Genomic DNA, 22,904 nt, shown 5'->3' with positions numbered 1-22,904 from the left:
ACACATGTTGACATTTGGCAAGCTCATACCCCATTCCTGAGACCTGAAACAACAAAATAGTCACAGAGTAATCACCATAGTATCTCTGGCATTAAAAATCTCCCTCTTATCAATGACTTTGCTAAAGTAAAGCAGCTAGCTGGAAGACCTGAAGTAGCTTAGTTTAAGCTATTGAGAATTGATGATGGAGTGAAACACCTTTTCTTAATGAGTATCTTCTTTCCAAGATGTAGAAGATAACTTGCAATTTTTTCTTAATGAAAATGAAATAGCAAGGAATTAGGTTTTGTAGGCCTGCTTCAGAAGTGCTAGTGCAACAAGCAAATCTGTAATGAAAATATAGATGCTTTGCTGTGTAGAAGAAAGTTGCTGGACACCTAAAGACTGACAATAGCTGGTTTTCAAATTGCTAACAATTTGAAATGCTTCATTATGAAATTATTTGGCACTTAAATACCTTAATAAAATTACCAGGTTTACAAGACCAGCATGGGAGAGTGTAGAAGATGTCATGCTGTCATCAGTGCTTGTTTCCTTTATAAGATTTAACCTTGTTGGTACTGATTAGTGAGTAAAGAAAGATCTTTTCTAGAAAACCTGCAAACACCTGGCAATTAGTTGTTCACTCTCATGACATCTCCAGAACAGAAGGTACCCTCGAGGTTAATTATTTTTCTGTCATATAGTGGTCATATTGCTTGACATGCAGAACAAAAAATTGTGCAAGATAGTAATACTCCTTCAAATTACACAAGACTGGCAAAATCCACTCATTTGGGTAGCAAGGGAGAAGATGTGTGATGAAGAGTGTAGTAGAGAAATGGAAACAAATGGAAATTATTTAGGAATGGAATTCCTAAACTCCCAAAAATATTTTCTTGAGCTGACAGTAGAAGTCACAAATGTTAGGAGGATTTGCTAAGCTATATTTGGCTGTGCTGACATAGGGCCAGCTATCCATGAAACACTGTTCATCTGTGGAGACAGCAATCTTTGAAAACCATATTTAATGTCCTTTGGTTTTTCATACTGAATTGATCCTTTGGGTGGTGATGTCATTCTCATTTCAGTTCACCCATTTCAATCCTTGGGAATGATTTCAAACCATCAGAAGAACTGAATCCAACTTCTCTAACATTGGCATACTTGATACTGTATAAGCTTACATAAGGGCTGCCTGGAAAATAGTCTATAGCTAGACAGGAAAATGGACAGTGTGGGTTCCCATTAGTTGGAATACCTAAAGAATTTGTTATATTTAGAATTTTGTTCACTTATGCTTAATAGAACTCCACTTTAAGTTAGGGAAAATTGGTTTCATTTTCTCTTCCTACCATTAATAGCTATTAGAGTTGAAAATAAGGCTTTAAACATATCATTAAAGTACACTTAAGTAACTTGCAGTTGACAATTAACTCAGCATGGTAATACATTATCATAACATTTTCCTTTGATAGATTTGTCTCTTAAAATATACAACAAAAGACAAAGGATGCCTTTGAGTGATCCATACTGAAGTTACCTTAGTTTTAATTGTCTATCCTGTGTGTTTTATGAGTAAGATGTATTCTACTATTTCAGTTCAAAACCCAAGTATTTAGTGTTTGATAGGGGCAAGTCGTGATGAGGCTGTGTTGAGGGGTGCCTGGGTTTGTTTCTTGGTTTGTTTCTGAATTCAGATTCATTTCAAGCAACACGTGGCTTTCATCTTTTATTAAAATTCTGTTCAGCAGAAGGCATGGTAAGTTCTGGGAAACAACCTCTGATTACCAACATTTCAGCATACCATGCCGTGTGTGTCTTTCAGGACAGCGGTGAAATACAGTTCTGCACTTAACCTGAAAGCACAGTGTGTCCTGTCTTTTAAGACATGGCACGGTGCCCAATGACTGCCGCTTCCCAGAGCTGGATCTGAACGTTACTATGACAATAGCAACACCGATGACATTCCCCGTTCTTTGCAGAGCCAATGGGCACTGACCTTATCCTGTCAAAGCATGTAAAAAGCAATGTGGGCAACACGGGCTTTGTGAAAATTGGACACATTTATCTAGGACGTTTCTTCACATTATCATATATGGAGTTGTGGAAGTGTAGCTAAAAGAGCTGCTCTGTTGTAAGTTTTTTGCCATGAAGCTAGAAATGCAACAAAGGCAGCCGTAGTCTGAGCCAGTGTTTTCCTAATGCTTTAAAAGCAATGCCATCAGTGCCAGCCATGAAAAATCTCGTCAGTTCAATGCCCCAGATCTTTTCCTCACCTGTTTTCTTGTAAATCCACTCTCAAACATATCAGTTTGAAAACAGTACATCTTAGGGTTCTGTAGCCCAGCACTCTCAACAGTTTGTTTTATTTTGAACGCTTTCTGTCATGCTTAAATCTGCAGAACTTAAAGAAATCAAACTTTTGAATGCATTCTTCTGAAGTCAATAGCAGTGTAGCATTCAAGCATAGTATTTCCTAGCTGCCTCTCTTCCCTTTCCTCTTCAATCATTTCTTGAAAATTCCTTCATAATAACCTTATCCAAACCATAAATATGAAAGTCAAATAAGCCCAAAGGAGATTTATCATCCTCTGACTCGGCACTCCTTTTATGATTAATAATGACATTGATTCCTTTAGAAATGAAACAAAAATTAATTTAAAGATTCTGATTGGTTTTAGTATTAGGTAAACTTAACATATTGAATGAGCGTAAAACAATTATCAGTCTTATTAACAAAATTAGCTACAGCAAATTTACCAGAAAGAAACTGTTGCTATTTAGCTTCCTAATTATGTCAGTATTCTTTGTGACCAAATGATATAATGAAAATAATTTGATCTACTGGTGCTGCATAGAGAATTTCCTAGGAGCAGCTGAATATCGTAATCTATTTTGAACGTATGTTTTCCTTCCCTTCTTCTGTTTCAGAAAGTAGAGGTCAAGGGCTTCAAAGAACTTCTCTGTGAAGTGAAGTTGAACTGTGCTGGAAAGAATATGGAATAGATTCTTTACTACTGTAAAATATTAGATAACCCTTTCTTTGAGGCCAGAATCCCTTGACTTCTCCAACAGATTTGTGGTGTATGAACTGCAGGCTCAGGAAAAGCAAGGGCTGTCTTTTATTTATTCTGTCTGGCATAGAGGCCAAGAACCAGTCTTTCAGTTCTTGCTGTTGCATACAATTTCCTTGCATTGTGTCTCAGTCCTCAGCTTAAACGACCAAACTTTTTCTGTCCTGAGAGTTAATGCAGCAGAGAGCTGTTGAATGCCCTCTAGTCACAGGAATTTCATCCCAGCAGCCAGCCTTGAAGGCTGATAGGCGGAACTTGGGTTTTGGGTGGCTTTTATCAACTCTGAGCATCATGTGCTCGTGGGTGAGCGGTACCGTGGAGTAGAAGCAATGAGAGCTGATGAAGCAATTGAAAGAAATCACCAGTTGTCTTGGAAGACTTCTCTTTGCTGGTACTGCTGTACCTGCATCCTAGCAAACATTTAAATGCTGGGGTTTCAGAGGACTTCCTTCCTACCCTCTACAATGCCTCTGACTGCTGTTTGGGGAAAATAGTATCATTTGCTGGTAGGCTCTTTTCCCTGTCTCTCCCTTTGTGTAGCTTAATGAACTGGAAATAAGAAGATGAAGATATTTTGGTAAGGTGAGAAATCTTCATAATGATAGTGATATTGTAGTGATATTCATATTGTAACATTGTCTTAGACTCCAACAATGAACTTCAATGATCAGTTCTAATATTAAAGTGCACTGAAGAAGTGAATGGGAATAGAAACTCCCTGAGTGCATCCCCTGGCTGCTTGATTAACTCCTAAGATGCTCTGAACTACACAACTTGCTTTCTTGCCCAAACTACAACTTTCCATCTTTACTGTTTGTGTCCTCTGGGAAGCATTTTTACTTTTGTTTCATTATTTAAAGCAAACCTAATATTAATGATAGAGCTGCTGTGCACTAAAGCACTGTGCTACCAATCCACATCAGTGCATATATTTTGGCTAGGCTTTCTGCATAATTTATGTCCAGTGGAGAATATGCTGACAAGAATTTGGGGATATAACCATGTTTACTGCTGCTTGCAATAATTAGATCATTTCATCCTGAATCTACTGAACAAATATAGCAAGGTGGGCCTCTGAGTAACTTAAATTTATCGGGTTCTTTGTAACTGGTCAAACATAAAGAGTTTGAAATATGTTTTGATGACTGTTCTTCCTATACCATCATCAGAAAACTTAGATGCTTTAGAATAAGATACTTGAGTACCATCAGATAGACCAGTGGCAAGAATCAGCTCTCAAAAATCGTGTCTGAGTCACAGGGCTTGTCCAATCATGCCTATATCTCTTGACTGTGTAAAACTTCCTATGGTATTTCTTGTCAGAGTTGTATATGAGCTGTGTTAGGCCCCAGAAGATGTTCCAAACATCAGGCGATCACAAATTGTTGACATTTCCAACACTTCTAAACATGACTGGAATAGAAAGGGCTTTAAATGAGAAATCGAATCCACGCATGCTTTTGTTAACCTCTGGTTTGGCACATTTCAAATCACAACACACATTTCTATGTGCTGTTCCTTCAGCCACACTGGCACCTGGATAAAAGTTTCTTTCCAAGATATATGGCTCAAATGGTTCGAGAAATAAATTTGTGGTGCGCATGCTTTCAGAGTGAGGAAAATCCAGAAGCTTGAATAGACACCTAGTCCAAATGCAGTACAGAAAGATGATTATTGGGGGGAAAAAAGGTAAGAAAAGCTCATACATAAGTATTTCCTAAAATCTAGTATATTAAGTGGAAAACAGACATTTTTTTCTTAGTGATAGATTATGATAGAATCATAAGAAACAAATTCACACTCATGCAAACTCACAAGATTTTGCAGAGAGCAGCACTAAAAACTTCAATTTCTTGAACAGCTAAACTGTAGAAACAGTCAGTCCTTTGCTTTGTAAAGCATTTTCCAGCAGTCACTTGTTTTTATGTTTCCCTCTCACCTTCAGGCTCTGTCATCTAATGTTTGACATCTCATCCAAAGTGGAAGGCTCTTAAATCCAGAATGGCTCCATCCATCTTTTGATAGCACCAAAAGTTTAAAGTAGCAGAATCTGACCCATAATATAGCTTATCTATATAAAGTTTATATTCCAAGGACACGATCACTGCGAAAGGTGATGCTTTCTATTTAAAAAAGTTCTGTAGTTGGGGATGTGGAGAAAAATCATCAAGGAAAGCAAAAATCTATTATCTTCACAGGTTGGAAAGAGCCAAGTTGGGTCAGATAAACCCAATGTTGAGTCAGGCTGTTTTGAAAGGAAATGTGGACAAGACTACTTTAAATTATATATCTCGTACAGATTGGAGGGAAGAAAGAGTTTCCCATACAATTAAAGCATTAAGTTTGGGTGATCCTTGGATTTTCTGAATATCACTTGTTTCTTTCCTGAATTTGAAAATATGTACTCCTATTTTGACAGCTGTAATAGCAGGTCATTGACTCATAGAAACATTAAGGTTGGGAAAGACCTCTAAGAAGGAGACTGTCAAAGGTTTACTAAAGTCTAGATAGACTACATCCACAGCCTTTCCCTCACCCACCAGGTGGGTCACCTAGTTATGTAAGGAGATGACACTGCTCAGGCAGGACCTGCCTTTCATGAACCCATGTTGGCTGGGCCTGATTCCTGCACATGCTGTTTGATCATGCTCAAGATGATCTCCATAACCTTCCCCAGTACTGAGGTTAGCCTGACAGGCCTGTAGTTTCCTGGATCCTCCTTCTGAACCTTCCTGTAGATGGGCATCACTTTGGCAAGTCTCCAGTTGTCTGGAAACTCTTTGGCTGACCAGGACTGGATGGTGGAAAGCAGCTTGGACAGCACTTCTGCCAGCTTCCTCAATACCCTTGGGTGAATCTCATCCTGCCCCATGGGATTGTAACAGTCTAGATGGAGTAGCAGGTTGCTAACTGTTTCCTCCTGAGATGTGGGGTGTTTATTCTGCTCCCTAAATGTGTCTTCCAGCTCAAGGGGCTGAGTAACCTGAGGATAAGTGTTCTGACTAAAGACAGAAGATTTCCTTCACCTTATCTTACTTTAGATACCCTCCTCCATGTGTGGGAGGTGGACACTTGCTATGGTGCCCTTTTATGTGGGTTGGCTTGGGATGCCATTTCTGAAAGACAGATGTTCAATGGTGTAAGCTACAGATTTCAGAAAAGCCATCCAAAATCAAACAATCTGTAGCATATACCAGTGAACATCCATCTTTTACTTGCATCAGGATATAGAGTCTGCAAATGAATCCATGACTTGATTTTGCATCACCGATGCAAAGTGATTAAGAAAAACAGAGTTTAGGCATATGTTACTCCTGCACTTCATTTCTATTTTGTAGTCATTTCTACAAGTGAAATGTATTCAAATGCCAAAAATATGTAGCACCTCTGAAGATGATTGTTATTAATATTGTTCTGTTTGGGGTTTTTTAGCTGTAAGCCTTTTTGAAGTGCCTAGTGAACAACCAGAAGAGCAGCTTTGGAGGGGAAAGACAACTTTGAAATATACAGAGCAAAAGCTTTAATCTCGAGTTGTGACTGGCATCAAACAAAAGTGCAAAAAACTCCCTTTGTTCTTGAGCACAAAGGGTGTGTTTGTTGTTTGTTCAGGGTAAGTGAAAGGCCCCCATGAAGTCCCAGTGAAGATGTTTAATGAATCTGGCAGCCTCCAAGCTTCCTCTCCTACAGAGTAATCCTAACGACAGACCCATCACACATAATTTAACAGCATGTGACATGACAGTCTCTGCTCAGGAGAGACTTTGGAAGGGGAATACTTGTATTACTCAATGACACAAGCCCCTTAGGGTCAAAGTTGTAGAGCAAAGCGCATGTTGGTGGTGGTCACACTTTTGTCTCGGAATTGAGGAGATCTGTGTACTCATATACCTATTATTAAGCTTCCTAAAGATAGACTTTGAACTTGTGTTTAAAGCAGAGGGAATTGTGCTGCCATGATTATGTAGTGTGGGTGGCCTGGATTTTGGCAGTCTCAGCTTGTAGTAGAAGTCAAACTCAAGAATATCTAAGAAAAGGGGTATGCTACCAAAACCAGGTCAAACAGGGACACAGGTGTAATAGAAAGAAGGGAGAAACAGCATTAACTAATAGTAGAATGATAATGAAAAAGACTATTACACAATAGGAATTAGGTCATTTTAGGATTGCCATATCTATATATGTCATCTTTTTATCAGTTCATCCTACTTGATCAGTGGGATGACTAGGTAGGAGACTTCAATATTCTTGTCCTTTCCACGGTCTGATGTTTATGTACCCAAATACAGTTGGGTATTTGGCTGTTTGCTGCCAAATCTCATTAGTTTCTGATGTAAGGACATTTTGTGTGGCTGGTAGCATGTGAAGTTGGTAGTTTTTGTGGTTTTCGTCTGAGCATGTATTGGCCATGAATGGGACAGAACGGACACGAATACTCTAGACCTGAGTGGTCTGTCAGGAGTGCATTGCTCTTCTTTCAGGAAAATTTGTTTTTAGCTCTGCATCTGCTGCATGCATAATTCTGAGCAATTCACTTTTCTGTGTCACAAATTCTTCTATAAAATGGGCATAATCTTCTTTGGGACAAAGTATGGAGGGGAACACAACCTCACTAGAGCCTGTGAAGAAGAAACTACTGTGCTCTTGAAGAACGGTACCTTGTTTATTCTTTCACTCCTGTTTTCTCATGACATAAATCAAATTTTATCCCCACTGCTGGACACAAATACAAAATGCATTTGTACTGTAAACATCAGCCACTCCAGGGACAGCTGAGGAGCTGAGCATTACCTGCTGTTGCATTTGATCCCCATGCCAATTGCCAAGCAGAGCCTTAGCAAACCGTCACACATCAGGTCTGATGACCGGGATTTAATTTCAGTGCCAAAACGACACTGATACCCTGGAACACAATACACTGCCCCTTTCTAAGAGCTTCTCTGCCTGGTATCACAGTTTGAAATAATTCCTTGTTCTCTTGAATTGCAAGAATATTGTAAGATCTATCTAAAATAGCAATCCTTGTTTCCCTCCCTACTTCCCCCACTCCTTATCAAGTCAGACGTCCAAAATCAAGTGCCTGTGTACTCTGCTGACAAGCACAAGGGGATTAGGGAGTGACGGGTTTAACAAAACTGGCTCAAGGTTTTGTAAAATGCATCTTGGAGCTTGAGCTCCGAGCGAGCCATAAAATTCCTCCCACGAGGTCGAACTGAGGTTTCTGCAAGACAGGATCAGAACTTAATAATGTTTTTTTAGTTTATTTTAGTTTTTTTTTTTTTTTCCTTGCTTGCCAAAAAGTACTAAAAAAAAAAAAAATAAATAAAAAATCTGATTTTTGAAGATGCTGCAAGACTAACAATGACTTAATACAACCGTTGTGTAAAAATCACAAATGTTTTACCACCAGCAAAAAGATCTGATTTCTGGGCTGCACGCAAACCATTTGGGGCAATTAGCATGTAATTTAATTTGCATTAATCAGCACAAGGTCAGCAAGAAATTAACTTTGGGTGTAGATTTTACATATAACAGCATATGAGAAGAAGGGAGGAACTTCTTTTACAGGGTGCTAATTTAGAGTTAAGTGCACTCAGCAAATTTTGCAGGATCTGGCCTTGCAAAAGACATAAATGATGTGGATTTGAGAACACCGAAAGTACAAAATGTGGAGATTTACCAAGCATTTAATGTTACAATATGTAAATGCTTTAACAGATTTCTTGGCACTCGTAAAGATCAGAGCGCAGGTTTTGCTGAAGGTTCTGCTAGCACTGAAGAGCTGCGTGCAGCTGAATGTGGATAGGATCTGACAAGACTGTGAACACTGACCATGCTTTGTGCTAAACAATCCAAGATGATTGTCCCAAAAGCATGGACCAGTGTTATAAACAAGTGCACGTAGTGCTGCACAGCACTTTTTGAAATAGAACATGATTGCCAAGCCTGCACCTGTTGCCCAAATATTCTTGAGGAAGAAGGATTTGTGAACAAGACAGACTTGGAGACCTCTCATCCAGTTATTGATGGACATGCTAGATTGACAGTAGTCACCTGTACTTCTTGTGTATTCAAAAAGAGCTCTCTGGTGAGAGAAACTTGGAATAGTAGGGAAGAAATCTGGCTTTTTCTGTAGATTGTGAAGGGAACCAAAGGTGAGTGCACTTTTGGGCTTCTCCATTAAGTGCCCAAAGTTTAGCAGGATTAATCAGGCCAGAGTACATCTGAAGAAACCAGCTGTATGAAGAGTTTGGTCATGCAAAGCATGGTCACCTTGGGATTCATAATAAGGATCCAATTTGTACACATTTGTGAGCAGGGATCATATCTTTATCAGATAACTCGGTTTAGCTTGTACCTTCCTCCCTCTGTAGCTTAGGATAAATACACATCTTCCACTGAAACATTCAAGCTGGAAGGTAGATGCAGTCTAACTTCCACAGGAAAGAGCTGTTTGCAAGTGGATATATGCTGCCTCTTACACTGTCTCTATTAATGTAGCAATTCTGGCTTTTAGCAGTGTTTTTCCTGGATAGGTAGTTCACTACTAAAAAATAGGTATTTAATTTTAAACTATTATGTCAAGCTAATAAAAACAACTTCAAACTTGATATCTTTCTCTTCAAAACCTTACGCTCCGATGTTCTAAAGGAATCAGTTAGACTAGAGCTTCAGTTTGGCCAGGTTTTACATCAGAGAGTTTCAAATGCCTTCATATTCAGGGTGCACTCACAGAGTCAGATTATTTCTTCCTCCTCACAAATTAACATTCTGATTCTGAAGCATAGACTTTATGACTATGAATCTAGGGACAAAAATCACTAAAAATCACTAACTATTTTTGCACAAAATTGTCAAGTGCTGGATGACATGGCAAAGGTCAAAAGATGACTGTGTAGTAAACTTAAATGAAGATTTTTATTCCAACTCTTTCTTTTTAATCAATGCTAATAGACTTCTGGAGAAAAAAAGAAGTGAAAAAGAGAAGAGCGTCTTCTGTATATAAAATATTAGGTAGAGAATTTAAAGTATGAAAGAAGCGACATGATTTTTTTTATCATGCAATAAAGTTAATTACGGAGGGTAAAAGCTGCTGAAACAAGTGTTTATACTAATTCATTTATAAAGTAATGGAAAATATATTGTAGCTATTAGTTTCATTTTTATGGCAACTATATAGAAATCAATCTATTATTTTCTTCCCTTCTGAGAGCATGTAAAAGGAAATAAGGAATTTGTAAAATTTCTTCAAATTCCAGCACAGTATTGTTGGATCAGGAATTCTCAACCAGCGTTTGCAATGAAAGATCACTTTTGTGATCTAATTTCCCTTACATACAAGACAATGCTACATTAGCTACCTTTTCAGCCAACCTATTGAATGATGAGTTGACCCAATAAGCCTACATTTGTAAGACAGTGTAGGAGTAAGGTCAATTTCTCACATCACATTCATCGCTAAAGGATCTCTTGGCAGATGTGCCCACACATCTAGACATCAGATCCAAGAAATGAAACCTCTACTTCATTTTCACTTGTGCATCAGTTTACGTTGAACACTGTTCTCTCTCCCGATACTTTGTTTTTAAATAGCCACAGTCATCCTCAGTGCTGGATATATTTTATGGAGGTTTGAAACACTCCCTCCGCACAAAGCACCATAAGGTCATTTTAAAATAGGCCCAACAGAATTTTTAAATGCTGTTTTATTTCTAGGTGTAATTTAAGAAGACGAATAGCCATTAAATTCTCAGCTGCAATTATTAACATCATTATCATTCCTTCATGCATTTGCACATACACAGCTTATACATCTGTATATATTGTGGAAGTTCACTTTCTTCAACTTTTCTTGCTCATAAGAAAACAAGGTCTTTGATTTTTTACATGGCACATCTAAAAGTGATGAACCTGGCATTACTACAGGCCTGAAAATAAAGATATTCCTGTTTAGACAAAGCAGGTTCTATTGATATCTCAAATAAATGTGAAAGCAGAAAATAAATGATTCTGTAAGCATCTATGTTCATTCTCTCTGCCGTCTTTTCTCTCTTTCTCTCAGATCTGCAGCTCTGTTGCTTTCTCTATTTCTCTCAGCTCTTTTGATCAGCTTTCTCCTCCTTCCCTTTAGTTGCCAGCCAGATGTTCTTATGACATGTAGAGCTTTCCAAATAAATTATTTGCTTTGTAGAGTAGCCATGTCTGCAATCACAACCTGGCCAGTTGTAAATTGTTTCAAGTGATGCATTGTCTTAAAAAAATACACTGATGTGCGTTTCTGTGTTCAACTCTGTGATTTGCACAAGCTGCAATTTTTGTCCTTCCTTTGTCAAGGGTGGCGGAAGCACCAGAGCGGATCGTTTAAATAAATAGAGAATTTTGTTCCTTCTGTGCCCCTGTCTTCCAGATGCTGAGATGCTCTGAGTCAGTGCTGCTGAATGCTAGGGGGAAGCAGCACACACCTTTTCAAACAGAGAGAGACAGTCTTGTTTCTGCTTTAAATAGGAAACTTTTTATTTTCCTGCTGCCCAAATATTAATCTTCAGCATTTATACAACATTTTGAACTGCTGTATTTTCTGTCTGTGATATTTTGTTTTCTGTCTGTGATATTTTATTTTCATGATGCTCCTTGGATGCTGCCAGGTAGAAAAAGTAAGGCAAGAAAAAACTCTTGCATCATCCAGACTGACTGACCTGCATTTTGTAGGTCTGTAAGTAACTGCTACCCCCATGACTCAGATAGGAAAGCTAGGCATATCATCTAAAAGATCTGCCAAAGCAGACAAAAGAAGATGCTGGCAAATGTTAGACTGTTTTTATTGCATGCCTAAAACAACTACAATAATAATAATAATAAAACCCAACTATGATTTGCTGCATCTTTACTGCGGGAGCTTGAAAATAATTTTCCTTTTCCTGTGCACAGAGATGGCACCTCCAGATACCGTGGGCATGATTAACACATTCAATGCGTACAGTTAGTATCTGTCCAAAAGACAGCATGATGTGCATGCACGCAGCTGCCCCTAAAACTGATCAATATGTTTAACTATGACATTGTATTAAGATACATAGTGGTGAGAAGATACATAGTGGTGAGAAATGGTGCCTCTGTATCTTTTGCTTTTACATCCTGTAGCAGTAAAGAAGCTTATTCATCTGTGTGTACATGCAGACTACAACTAGCAAGTGTAGGACTGTCATGTGGCTGTTGATCTCTTAATAAACTAATTCCTCTTGGACCAAATTTTATCTCCCATTTACAACTAAGATAAGACAATACAAACAGCAACAACAACAACAACAAAAATCAGAAGAAGAAACTGAGACAAACACATAATTTGTACTAGATAAAAAACAAGCAAAGATCTCAAGAAGAGAAGAGGAGAAGGTTAATGAGTTGAAGCCCATTTCTTACTATTCTTGCAAAGTTTTTGGAGTGCTCTGGTTCTAGCAACAGTGGGTCTTGTGTTCAGCCATTTCTAATAATCTAAGAGCTGTGGGTGATGAGTTGCTCATTTTGTTAGATTTTAGGAGGAAATGTGTAAAGGAACTGACTGCACATTGGAATGATCCTACGCACTCCATTTCTGAAGCTGAAGCAGATTTCCTTTCTTCTACAGATTTCACTTGGCTTTAGCATATAGGTCTTTAAACTCAAAAGTGCCAAAAGTCAAACCATTAACTCCAGCTTGAGAGCTCTAGACACCCTGAAGGCAGGTTGCATCCACATCTGCATGTGCCAGATATGCTCAGGGCATCAGGGTGCTGACAGCACAGATCCTTGGGTCCTGCCTGGTGATGCTGAAGCAGAAACATGGGATTTCTCACCTCAGCTTTCAGCATGTAGGTTGGCTATCCATATATATATCTAAAAGCTAGGTATCTAATCCCATGGGAGTCAATGGAGAACATGGTAATGCTGTTTAGTGCAACAAATTTATCTGCACCAACAATAGAAAAACCCTGTATGACTAGCTTAGGCTAATTGCTCAGTATAAAGGGTGGGATTTAACTATCAAAAACAGTAAAATGCTCTCAGGTTAGAAAAGCAACTTTTCACACCTATACGAAACAACAATTTGACCATAAATAACCACACAGAACATCAGATAACTGGGACATAGACTCCTCTTATGGGGAGAAGACACATTTTAAATATTTGTATGACTCTCAATAACACACTGTTTTAAATAGCTGTTAATGTTCTGTGCATTTATTGTCATACTGCTTTATGCGGTTCATTGGATTTTTCCATTGTAAAGATGGAGATGTGAGTAAGAGGTTAATTGACTTGCACAAGATTTGATACGGGGACATGTGGTAAAATGGGAAAATGAATCAAAGCTTTCTATTACTCTAATGACTGCATTCATAATTTCCAGGCTGTTGTCCTAGACACTTGGCCACCATTTTTCTGTCATGAAATGTAGATCGTTGCTGCTAAAACTGTTGCTCACTTAATATAGCAAAGAACTATTGTGCTTTGGACTTCTGAACATTCTAGAGAATGGCAAAAGAAGCAGAGAGCAGAAGATGGATTTTTAATTGATATAAATCACTCGTGGCTACTGGTTGCTGCAGAAGTTTTAACCATTTTCCCCTCTGTAAATGATTGGTGTTCCCTTGCTCTTTCAAGGTTTTGCAACCCCACACAATTATTGGAACAAACTCATAGATTGTAGAAGGATTGGGTTTACCTTGAACACAGGGCAACAAAACTATTAAACTTCTAAGGCCCACCACTGCATGTAATTTGCGTATAACATTCTGCAAAATATACATATCAGTTACGAATCTACAATCAATTTTATTGTTAAATGTTGTATTTAAACTCCACAGCTGGACTTTCATCTTGAAAGAAGCCAGATAGCCCTGTGCATCTGGTTTAATCTTCCCTTAAGCCATATTATTTTAAAGGCACTCCTGCTTAGTATATCTTACAATTGAAAAATAAGGCTCATATTCCCTCTCATCTTCAGCAGCTGTGATCCCTCTGCAGATGTTGCTCTGTCAGACATTTCATTATGTGTGATAGAAAACATAGGTTCTTTTTGTCTGTCTGTTGCTGCTTTGTGGGTTTGATTTTCTTTTCCTTTATTTACTCCTTTGGCCATAGATGAGTCCTTCCTTAGTACTTCACTTTATTTCCTATTGCTGCTGCTTTGCCTTCTTTCTAAGTACAGAAACGATGGAGAACTTGCAACTGTGCAGAGCTGCCCAACAGAAGCCCATTGATTCCCCACCAAAGGGCTCTGTGGAAGCCATTCTACTTCAGCCTGAAAAGAAATCTTTGTGCCTGCAGCTGGTAGTGCCTTAAGATGCCGATAGTTGCCATATTTTTGGAAAACTGTAGCAGTTTATCAGACTGTTTGACACTTCCCATTCAGCTGTATATTCTTGAGCATTCTCTAGTGTTTGCTTCCTCTTCTACATCAGTCTTATGAGTGTGAGGCTGGTCAGGAGCAGCCGGGCCTCATGGTGAGGTATGCTGGGCCAAAGTCATTTGGAGGCAAACGGTGAAGGAGGAGAAATCTGGAGTGCCAATGGTCATACTTGAAAATGGTAGTAATGGATTTAGCATTTGGGGCAGGAGGTATGGAATTTGTCATGCTGGCTTAGTGTTTTCCTGGCTGTATTCCAGGACTGTTCAGATATTTTTAGTATGAAGTACAAGCAATGTTGTCTCGGTTGACCTTGGAGCACGACATTTGAACATGGCATTGGTTTGAATTGCTAATCATTAAAACAATAATTCATATTTTTTTATTACAAGAGGAACTAGAATTCTGGCCATGTTTTGCAGATGAAAAGCGAAGCAAACCAAAACCTGCCTTCTCTTGACTTGCAGTCCTTCATGATATTCATGTTTCTTAAACTACTGTCTTCATCTCTTCGTACATCATTAAAAGTAGTTATGCCTAGCTTTGTTTTTGTCACTTGTCTTTTGGTCATTTGACAAGTATTATACCAAAATGACAGAAATTAATCCCAGGGTCTCACAGTGTTAAATGAGAAGCATAGAACAAAAGGATGGTTTCTGCTGCAAAAAAAAATTTATGACCTTAATAGACGTTTATAGCTGTTATCTGGAAGGCAAGAAGCTACCAGTATATTTATGCCAGCGATTTCTCCTTCTTTGCCTCTGTTCCCAGAGTAAAGTTTACCAGAAAGATCAAGCCTCTAAATGCCAAGTGCTGTTCAGCAGATAGAAGCAGTATCACCACATCAGGATATCAAATTAAGACATTTTAAGACACTAATGTACAATGAAGGAAGAAGGGTTAAATCAACCATAGATATAGCTAAAAGTGCATGAAAGTTTGGATTCAAGTTTTCAAGTCCAAATTTATTTCAAGCTTAGTATCTTTTACTCCTAACAGTCTTTTTGAGTAGCTTTAATTTTTGGAGACTGTGTTCATTGAGTCTTACATTTGCCAACGTGAACAGGACCTCAGAGAAAATGAGAACCATTGTTAAGATGCATTTTACTGCCTCAGTGGTGCAGAAAAGCCTTTGGCTGAAAAAAGCATCAAGGTCTTGTTGACATTTTCTATCTACTAAATAAGCACAAACTCAAGTATCTGATGTAGATTCAAAGCAAATGGAAACACAGACACAGAAAGAAAAAAAAAGGAAAAAGAAAAAGAAAAAGAAAAAGAAAAAGAAAAAGAAAAAGAAAAAGAAAAAGAAAAAGAAAAAGAAAAAGAAAAAGAAAAAGAAAAAGAAAAAGAAAAAGAAAAAGAAAAAGAAAAAGAAAAAGAAAAAGAAAGAAGAAGAAAGAAAAGAAGAAAAAAAAAAAAAGAAGAAGAAGAAAAAAGAAAAAAACAGCCCTTCTGGCATGGTTTAAAGATTCACCAATCAGCACCAGAAGCTGAAACCAAGATGTGAATATAAACCTCTCTTTGACTGCCCTGGCAACTGAGAAGTCCACAACCAATTTCTAAATCACATGGCAGATCTCCCAATTAATGCCCAAAAGGCTGTTTCCTTGAAATCGGAGTCACGCTATAGTTCCTTTCATACATCGGAAGTGAGTAAATCAGTGAATAATGCAACCCCCTTCCTGTCTGCCAGAACTCTGCCAAACCAAGCACATGGGGCTGGGTTCAAGCAAACTGTTACTTGTTAAAGTAACGTAAAGGATTTGTGTTTTGGAGGGGTTAAAATTGCTCAGATAAAGGGAAAACTTACAGAAGATCCGCAGGTGCCTGCATGAATGCTCCCCAGTCTCTCTGATGCGAGCTGGCAGGTCCCATAAAGCCACTCAGCCTTGAACAGGGAAGGGAAGGGAAGGAGGCAGAGAGCAAGAGCTCCAGCTGTGACTCCAAAGCCCCAGAAAGAGCCTCTAACCCAATTCCCTTCAAGTGCACAAGCCTCGCGAACTGCAGCATCTGTTTGCCACTGTATTCACCGAGTTCACAGGGCAAACAAAAGATCCATATCAAGCATGCATCCTTCCAGAGGGGGAAATCCTTCCTTCCTTCATCCATATATTTGCCTTTCTTTTCTTTCCGTTATTTATTTTTTTTTTTCCAGGGGAGGTGAGGGAGAGGGGGGTTGTCACTAATTATTTTTTTTATAGTAATTAAGAGAGCTAACACCAGCTAGGCTAGAGTGAACGCAAACAAGACCCCTATAGGCAGCACAGTGCATTAATGTAAAATATGCCCAGACAACATAACTTGTCAGAGAGGATTATTTCTGCTTAGTGAATCTGCAGGGGCCCCTTTGCTCCACCACTCAGCGTCTGCCTAGAGAGAGAAAGAGTAGCCATTAGTGAGTAGCTACTGTGGCATTGATGTTTGAGCGCACTTCTGAACTGGCTTTTGTTGAGAATATCGGTGCAGAAAGCATGCGCTGTCCCAAATCCGCTGTTACTATGAGAAATGAGGAGCTGCTTTTAAGGTATGTTGTCTCCTTTGTTTTAACGCGTGCTTTCGAGTTGCCTGGGCCCGCTGCAACTATATCCGTGCTGGGTATTAAGTAGTTTCCCTATTTAAAGGAAAAGACAGGCATTGCTGCGTGCAGGGAGCGTTTCCATGAGTTAGAACCGCACATTTCATGTATGACGACAAATGTACGGAGAGGGCAAGGAGGGAAAATATAATATTTACGTATCTTTCTTTTTTTCTTTCTTTTTTTTTTTTTTTTTTTTTTTTTCCCTTAAATGAAAGGCAGTATTTCTTTTATCACCTCCTTTGCAATATTTCTGCCTGCCTCATTATTATGCACTGGGCATGGAATAAGCATGGAAAAAGCTCAGGGAGACTCCATATTAGAGCTAGTGCCCTAAATACCACTTTAATTTTCACTTACCCTATGTAAATAGTTATTAATGCTCTGCCTCGTCCTCTCCACTTGAAGATGTTTTAAAAATACATAGATACTTCTGCATGTGGGATTATACATATATTCTTTATGCTCCCAGGTTTAGCGGGGGGCCAGCACCGAGTTCTCTTTTCAGAGACACACACAGACACACAGACACACACAGACACACAGACACACACACACTGAATTATGCTGGAATTGGCACCCCGCTTTGAAAAATGTAGTCTTTTGTTTATTTGCTAGCAGACATCATAGCACTGAATACATCTTTTGGTCTGACAATGGGACAGCTGAACAATGGTGCTGTCAAACTAGCTTAATGTATGTCTGGCGATGGGGTGTTTTTGTTGTGTTTTTTCTTTCCTTTCCTCAGCCCCTTTTTCATTTCCCTTAATCTTTCTGTGTATGCAGTATAATATGAAGTCTATTGCCTAATTTGTGAAGGTTGTTTCATCTGAGATCCACTGCTAGTAGTGCAGGGAGGGGGAGGTTTGCGTCTTACAATTATGTCCATGGCATTAAGTTGGAGATTTATTGGTATCATCCTCTCCTTTAACTGTGAAGAGAAAACTTATTGATTCTGAAAGCTTACAATACTGCTGTCAATCTGGCGAATGCATAGTTGCCAAATGTGCCCTTGCATGATTTTATGCCCGATCATATCAACTTTAACTGCTGTTTTGAAGATACTGCTTCTAATTTTGTTTAGGTAATGAAAATGCAATAAAAATGATAAATCAGATCTCAAAGTGGGAGCCTATGCTACTTTCCATTTTTATAATCCAGCTATTAGCATATGTTAGAATTTTTAAGGTCAGGCAGAATAATTTACCTGGATGATTCCTATTCATATCCCAAAATCTAACAAATTATTCATATGACATTTTGTGAATTATCTGTCTATTTTGACAGCCATAGTTTAGGATCCGAACACTTAACAGTTTTTGTTTTGCATCTGGAAAAATGTTCACAGACATGATGCACTAGGAAAATAAACTGTTACAAAGCTCTTCAAAAATTTGGAGTCTTTACTTGAACAGCAGCCTGTGTCTTAAATGAAATGAATTGTCATCAGTCTCATGGAGTTTCTGAAGCTATGTAAAGCCTTTAAATAGTTTGCATCTTAAGTAAATGCATCACTTTCAGTATAATTGTAGTCTTTACTTCCGAGAGAACAGGTAGATGGTTGTCAGTGTGGTTTATTTTTTGCTTGGATCAATTAATCTTAAGGGCTTTGTGATTATTATTTTTTTTTTAACCTGGATACTAGTGCATGATTTATACAGGGTCAGGACCCCTTAATTTAAAACAAAACAAAACAAAACATTAAAGATTTATTGGTATGGATCAAAACTTTCTAAGCATGTATTTTCAACAGCAGTATTTTATGGGGAGACTCTGAGTGTTTGCTATGCTTCTTTGCACTTTTTCTATCGTTGTCTCATCTCCTTCCCTTGTGTGTTGAGATGGTATAAATCAATACGAAAGAGTTTACATGAATAATAAGGTAATATCGCATAAAATACGCCTGAAGCGTAGAGGTTATGGATTATCAGGTGGTGCCTGCATACTGTGTGCTGTGCATAAACATGAAGAGTGCACGGATTGCGTTTAGTACAATGGGACCATGCAGTAATTCACTTTCTTGGGAGAACTTCTTTGGAGCCAAACATTAACTAGTTCACAACTGCTCCCCACTGCCAGCACCGGGTGCGTTGTGTTTTACCAAGTTATCCGCCCGCAGTTTGTGCTCTCTGGCAGCTGATGCCCTTTGTGCCGGGAAGCCCGGTGAGCAGCTCGCTCCGCTGACATGGAAATTCCCCTTTGGTGACTGCCCAGAGTAGGGTGGTTGCCACGTCTGTAGCAGACACCCAGAGACACCTGGGCAGCACACTCACCCTCCACTTACAAGGACTATTCAATACTAAAACTCTTTCCCAAGCGCTCTTCTCACAGGTGAGTTCATACTAAACTTTCAGTAGCTCCTATGTTTTCAGATTAAATGCTGCATAAAATCCATAAAATGAAGATTTTTTACTTAGATTGCCAATTACTTTGTATTTTTCCAAAGGTGTTTTCTGACATTCCATTCACATCAAAGACTAATTTTTGAATTAGTCTGTGTGAATCCTGCTACCAAAAAAAAAAAAAAAAAAAAAAAAAAAAAGTATGAATATTTACTGAAATACTGCTTTTTGAGCCATAACAATTATTATTAACATCAAAGAAAGTGAAGCAAATCTGTAACATATGCTATTTCTTAGCATGCCTGAACAAAATTGTTGGCTTTTGAGAGACTGTATAGGTTTAGAGCTCTCATGCTCTTAACATCACAGGTGTCCTCAACCTTACCTATGCTAAATCTCGCCCATTCACAAAGCAATGTGGTGCCTAGCAGTTGTCAAACTTGGCAACATCTGTTTCCATAACAGTGCTAAGAGAGCTAATACAGAGACTCTGCATGAGTTGTTATTTGTTCTTGCAATGACCAGGAGTAATGCCAAAAAGAAATACTGTCCTTGGTCGTACCTGGTAGAGCAAGGTGCTAATGTGGGACTTGGCTTTCCATTCTGCCATGGGAAATGGAAGTGAAAGACATTTATTTATTAGCCTGGAATCTTTGTCTTCATTTTTTCCGGATTCACAAAGCACAATCTGTAACATCAACATGTTAATATTCTCTTTGTTAAATGAGAATAAAACTGAAGTGTTTCTGTTATCAAATTTAAGTATATAAGATTGCAAACTATACCTTTGGGGCTGAAAAACAAAGGAGGGCATTCAATTAATATTCATATCTAGAAGTTTTACTGCAAGTGTAGATTGTGCTTGAATACTTAAGAAGTCATTCAGAAGTGAATCAATACTAATTATTGTAATCAGGAGGGTTAATTAGCTGAAGATGCTGCTGATAGAAAGTTCACTGCTTACAGCCCTGAAAACACCTAAGTTGATGAAATCTGAAAGCAAGATGTCGAGGAGGACTTTGTATAGAAAGAAAGGCTTAGCTTTCCTTTGACAGTTGTTCCAAAGGGGAAGCGTGCCTTTTACTTTGTCTTTTGCATGATATTTATTTGGGGAGTATTAGAAGATGCAACTAAATCTGTCTTGATATTTTGTGGTAGTTTCTCATTAAACGCAAGTACCATTTTGGATAACCTGTACTGTCTCCACAGCATTCATTTGCAGATTACCATAAATTAATATGGATAATCCTATGCATTTGAAATCTTGTTCCAGCACTGTTATGGAAAGCAATTATTTTTATTTTCTTTTGCCATTTATGTGCACGCATGGGGTCCTTCCATGTTCTGTATACATAAATTGCACATGCTCTCTGTCTAACATGCAGGTATACATCGGTGTGTATGTACACCACATGCACATGTGCACACAAGTTTAAACATTTGTTTATTGTGACTGTTTATTTCTATAATTCCCTTCCCCTAGAAGTTAGTTTTGATCTGCAAAAAATTATTCAACTACATATAATTCAGGGATGAGCTATTGAACAAGTAATTCATGAAATTTAAGTCAGATTATAAAGGATAAAAGCTGAAAACAAACAACAGAAGAAAACCATTATCTTTTCCCTTAATTAGAGCACTTGTGTTTCTTAAAGTGAGCGTTATTGAATTCAGGAACATCTAACTATACCAAATCATATCTCACAGATGAATTGTGACAAGCTTTTTTCTCTAATGATGGCTAGTTTTTTTGTGTTGTATTTTTTCCCTCTAGTTACATCTGCTAGGGTTATAACCAAGATGAATGTCTGGACATTTATCTGAGCACATTGTAAAAAAATAAAATAAAATCTCTCTCTTTCACACACACACTCATGTAAACTCCCTGATGTAAAGTGATGTTTTTAAAAGAAAGAAATTCTGTTTCAAAACATATTCTTCTTCACTCTCTAATACATTAGAGATTATCATGTGCAGGTGCTATTTGTCTTTGCAACTGCTTCCCTATGACTGTTTTACTGCTTCCAACACGTTTACTTGTATGTCAGCCATATAAAAGGGAACTGAAAATGGCAGCTGTTGAGAAAGCATGTCGCCATGCCTGGAATGACATGCATTATCAGGGCAGCAGGAGTTGCTGGCTCCACAGCCCATTCCGACTTGACCTGCTGAATGATTGGCTGCCTGGGATAGTGATGAATCGCTGGAGTTTATGAAACAGGACTGCTGGCATCCTCACAGAGGAAACAAAAACTGGATTTTTCCTCTAACTCTCATGTCATGGCAAAAACACAGCTTTTCTGTTGTTGCTTTGCTTTTGTGTTACTTCACCCTGCAGCAGAAGCAAATGCAGCAATTAAACTCACTTTAACACTGGTCTTGGCAAGTTAATGCTGCACTGAAGATTAACTCTCTTTCTGGGATGGATAAAGACAGTGAATGTCTAAGTAAGAATTTTCCCAAATTTAGGGTGAATCTTGATCTGGACCCTAATGTTTTCATCTCCCATTCCAGTCTTGAGACTTACATATCCTGAGTACTAATGAGCTCAAGCAGGATGCAGAATGGATTTTAGCTACTCTTACAACTTTATTCTCACTGCTCTGCTAAGGAGCAGTGACCATTTCATGGGCTAATATCAGACAGATGCATCTTCAGGTTTTCTCAACTAATGGCCAAATTAACAATGCTGGAAAGCATCGGCTCTCAAATTTGCACTCAGTGTCTAGGTGGTTCATGAAATTATGTTATGTATTAAGGCCACATTACTGGATTAGGCTCTTAAGAGTCAGTACTTGTAGGAAAAAATCGTGGTATGTAAACCTGCACCGGTGCACCAAGAAAGACACAGTATGGATCACAAGCTGCCCTGTAAAACGCAGCCAAGTAAAAAATGATCCTTCTATTTCAATTAAAGCACCCAAAATTGTGTTTAGGAGTGGGATTACTTGCTTGTCTGTCCATGCAGCTAACTTGGTGCTGGTGTGCTAGCCTGTGTCTCTCATTCTGGTAGAATAAACTAATTTTAGGTCAATTCTCTGATTCAAAGGAATAGGATTACCAAAAAAATTGCTTAGGAAGTTTTAAATATTGCACTTATATGAAGATAATGCTTTCTGCTGTTACATTAGAGAGGGTTTTTCCTGAGTCTTACGCTTTGCTGCCTAAGCTTTTCTCCTCCAGTTCTAAAAAGCAATTTGCATGCTTGCATTCGCTATTAGACTTTTTCACCTTCCTCCAAATAATTCAGCAGTGGCTGCTGCTAGGCTCTGGATGCCAGAGAGGCTGAATCACTTCTGTTATTTAAGTCACATCCTTCTTGATGTCCCTGCAACGATTCTGAAACTGAGGAGGGCAAACTTTTACCATACGGAAAGTGGTGGCATCAGGAACTGTTGCATGTGCCTTTGGGTGCACAAGGGGGAAACACTGTCCTTGCTTCCGAGTTCCCATGGCAGCAAATCAGCAGGTCATCTTTGAGAGCAGCCTTTGAGGATGCCAGACAACAGTCTGTCACGAGGAGGAAAACAGAGCAGAGGGCTGGAGGG

At 38.6% G+C, this 22,904-nt stretch overlaps 1 protein-coding gene across 8 annotated transcripts in view; it reads left to right on the top strand.

Annotated features, from left to right (window-relative positions):
- The window catches only part of CELF2 (CUGBP Elav-like family member 2), a gene marked incomplete at both ends in the record, with an annotated part of 367,040 nt that overhangs the window by 101,965 nt on the left and 242,171 nt on the right, over positions 1-22,904 (top strand). For 5 of the 8 annotated variants that reach the window (XM_079532585.1, XM_079532583.1, XM_079532580.1 and 2 more), the window contains one exon: positions 16,857-16,963. The exons of the other annotated variants lie outside the window; for them this stretch is intronic. In XM_079532585.1, coding sequence (XP_079388711.1) covers positions 16,857-16,963 — 107 coding nt within the window. Of the gene's footprint in view, positions 1-16,856; positions 16,964-22,904 lie in introns of those variants that run through there. 8 annotated transcript variants of the gene reach the window in all.

This window comes from Tetrao urogallus, assembly GCF_951394365.1.
Source record: "Tetrao urogallus genome assembly, chromosome: 1".
Taxonomy (NCBI): domain Eukaryota; kingdom Metazoa; phylum Chordata; class Aves; order Galliformes; family Phasianidae; genus Tetrao; species Tetrao urogallus.
The sequence above is the reverse complement of the archived record's forward strand: the minus strand, read 5'-3'. Positions and strand labels throughout refer to the sequence as shown.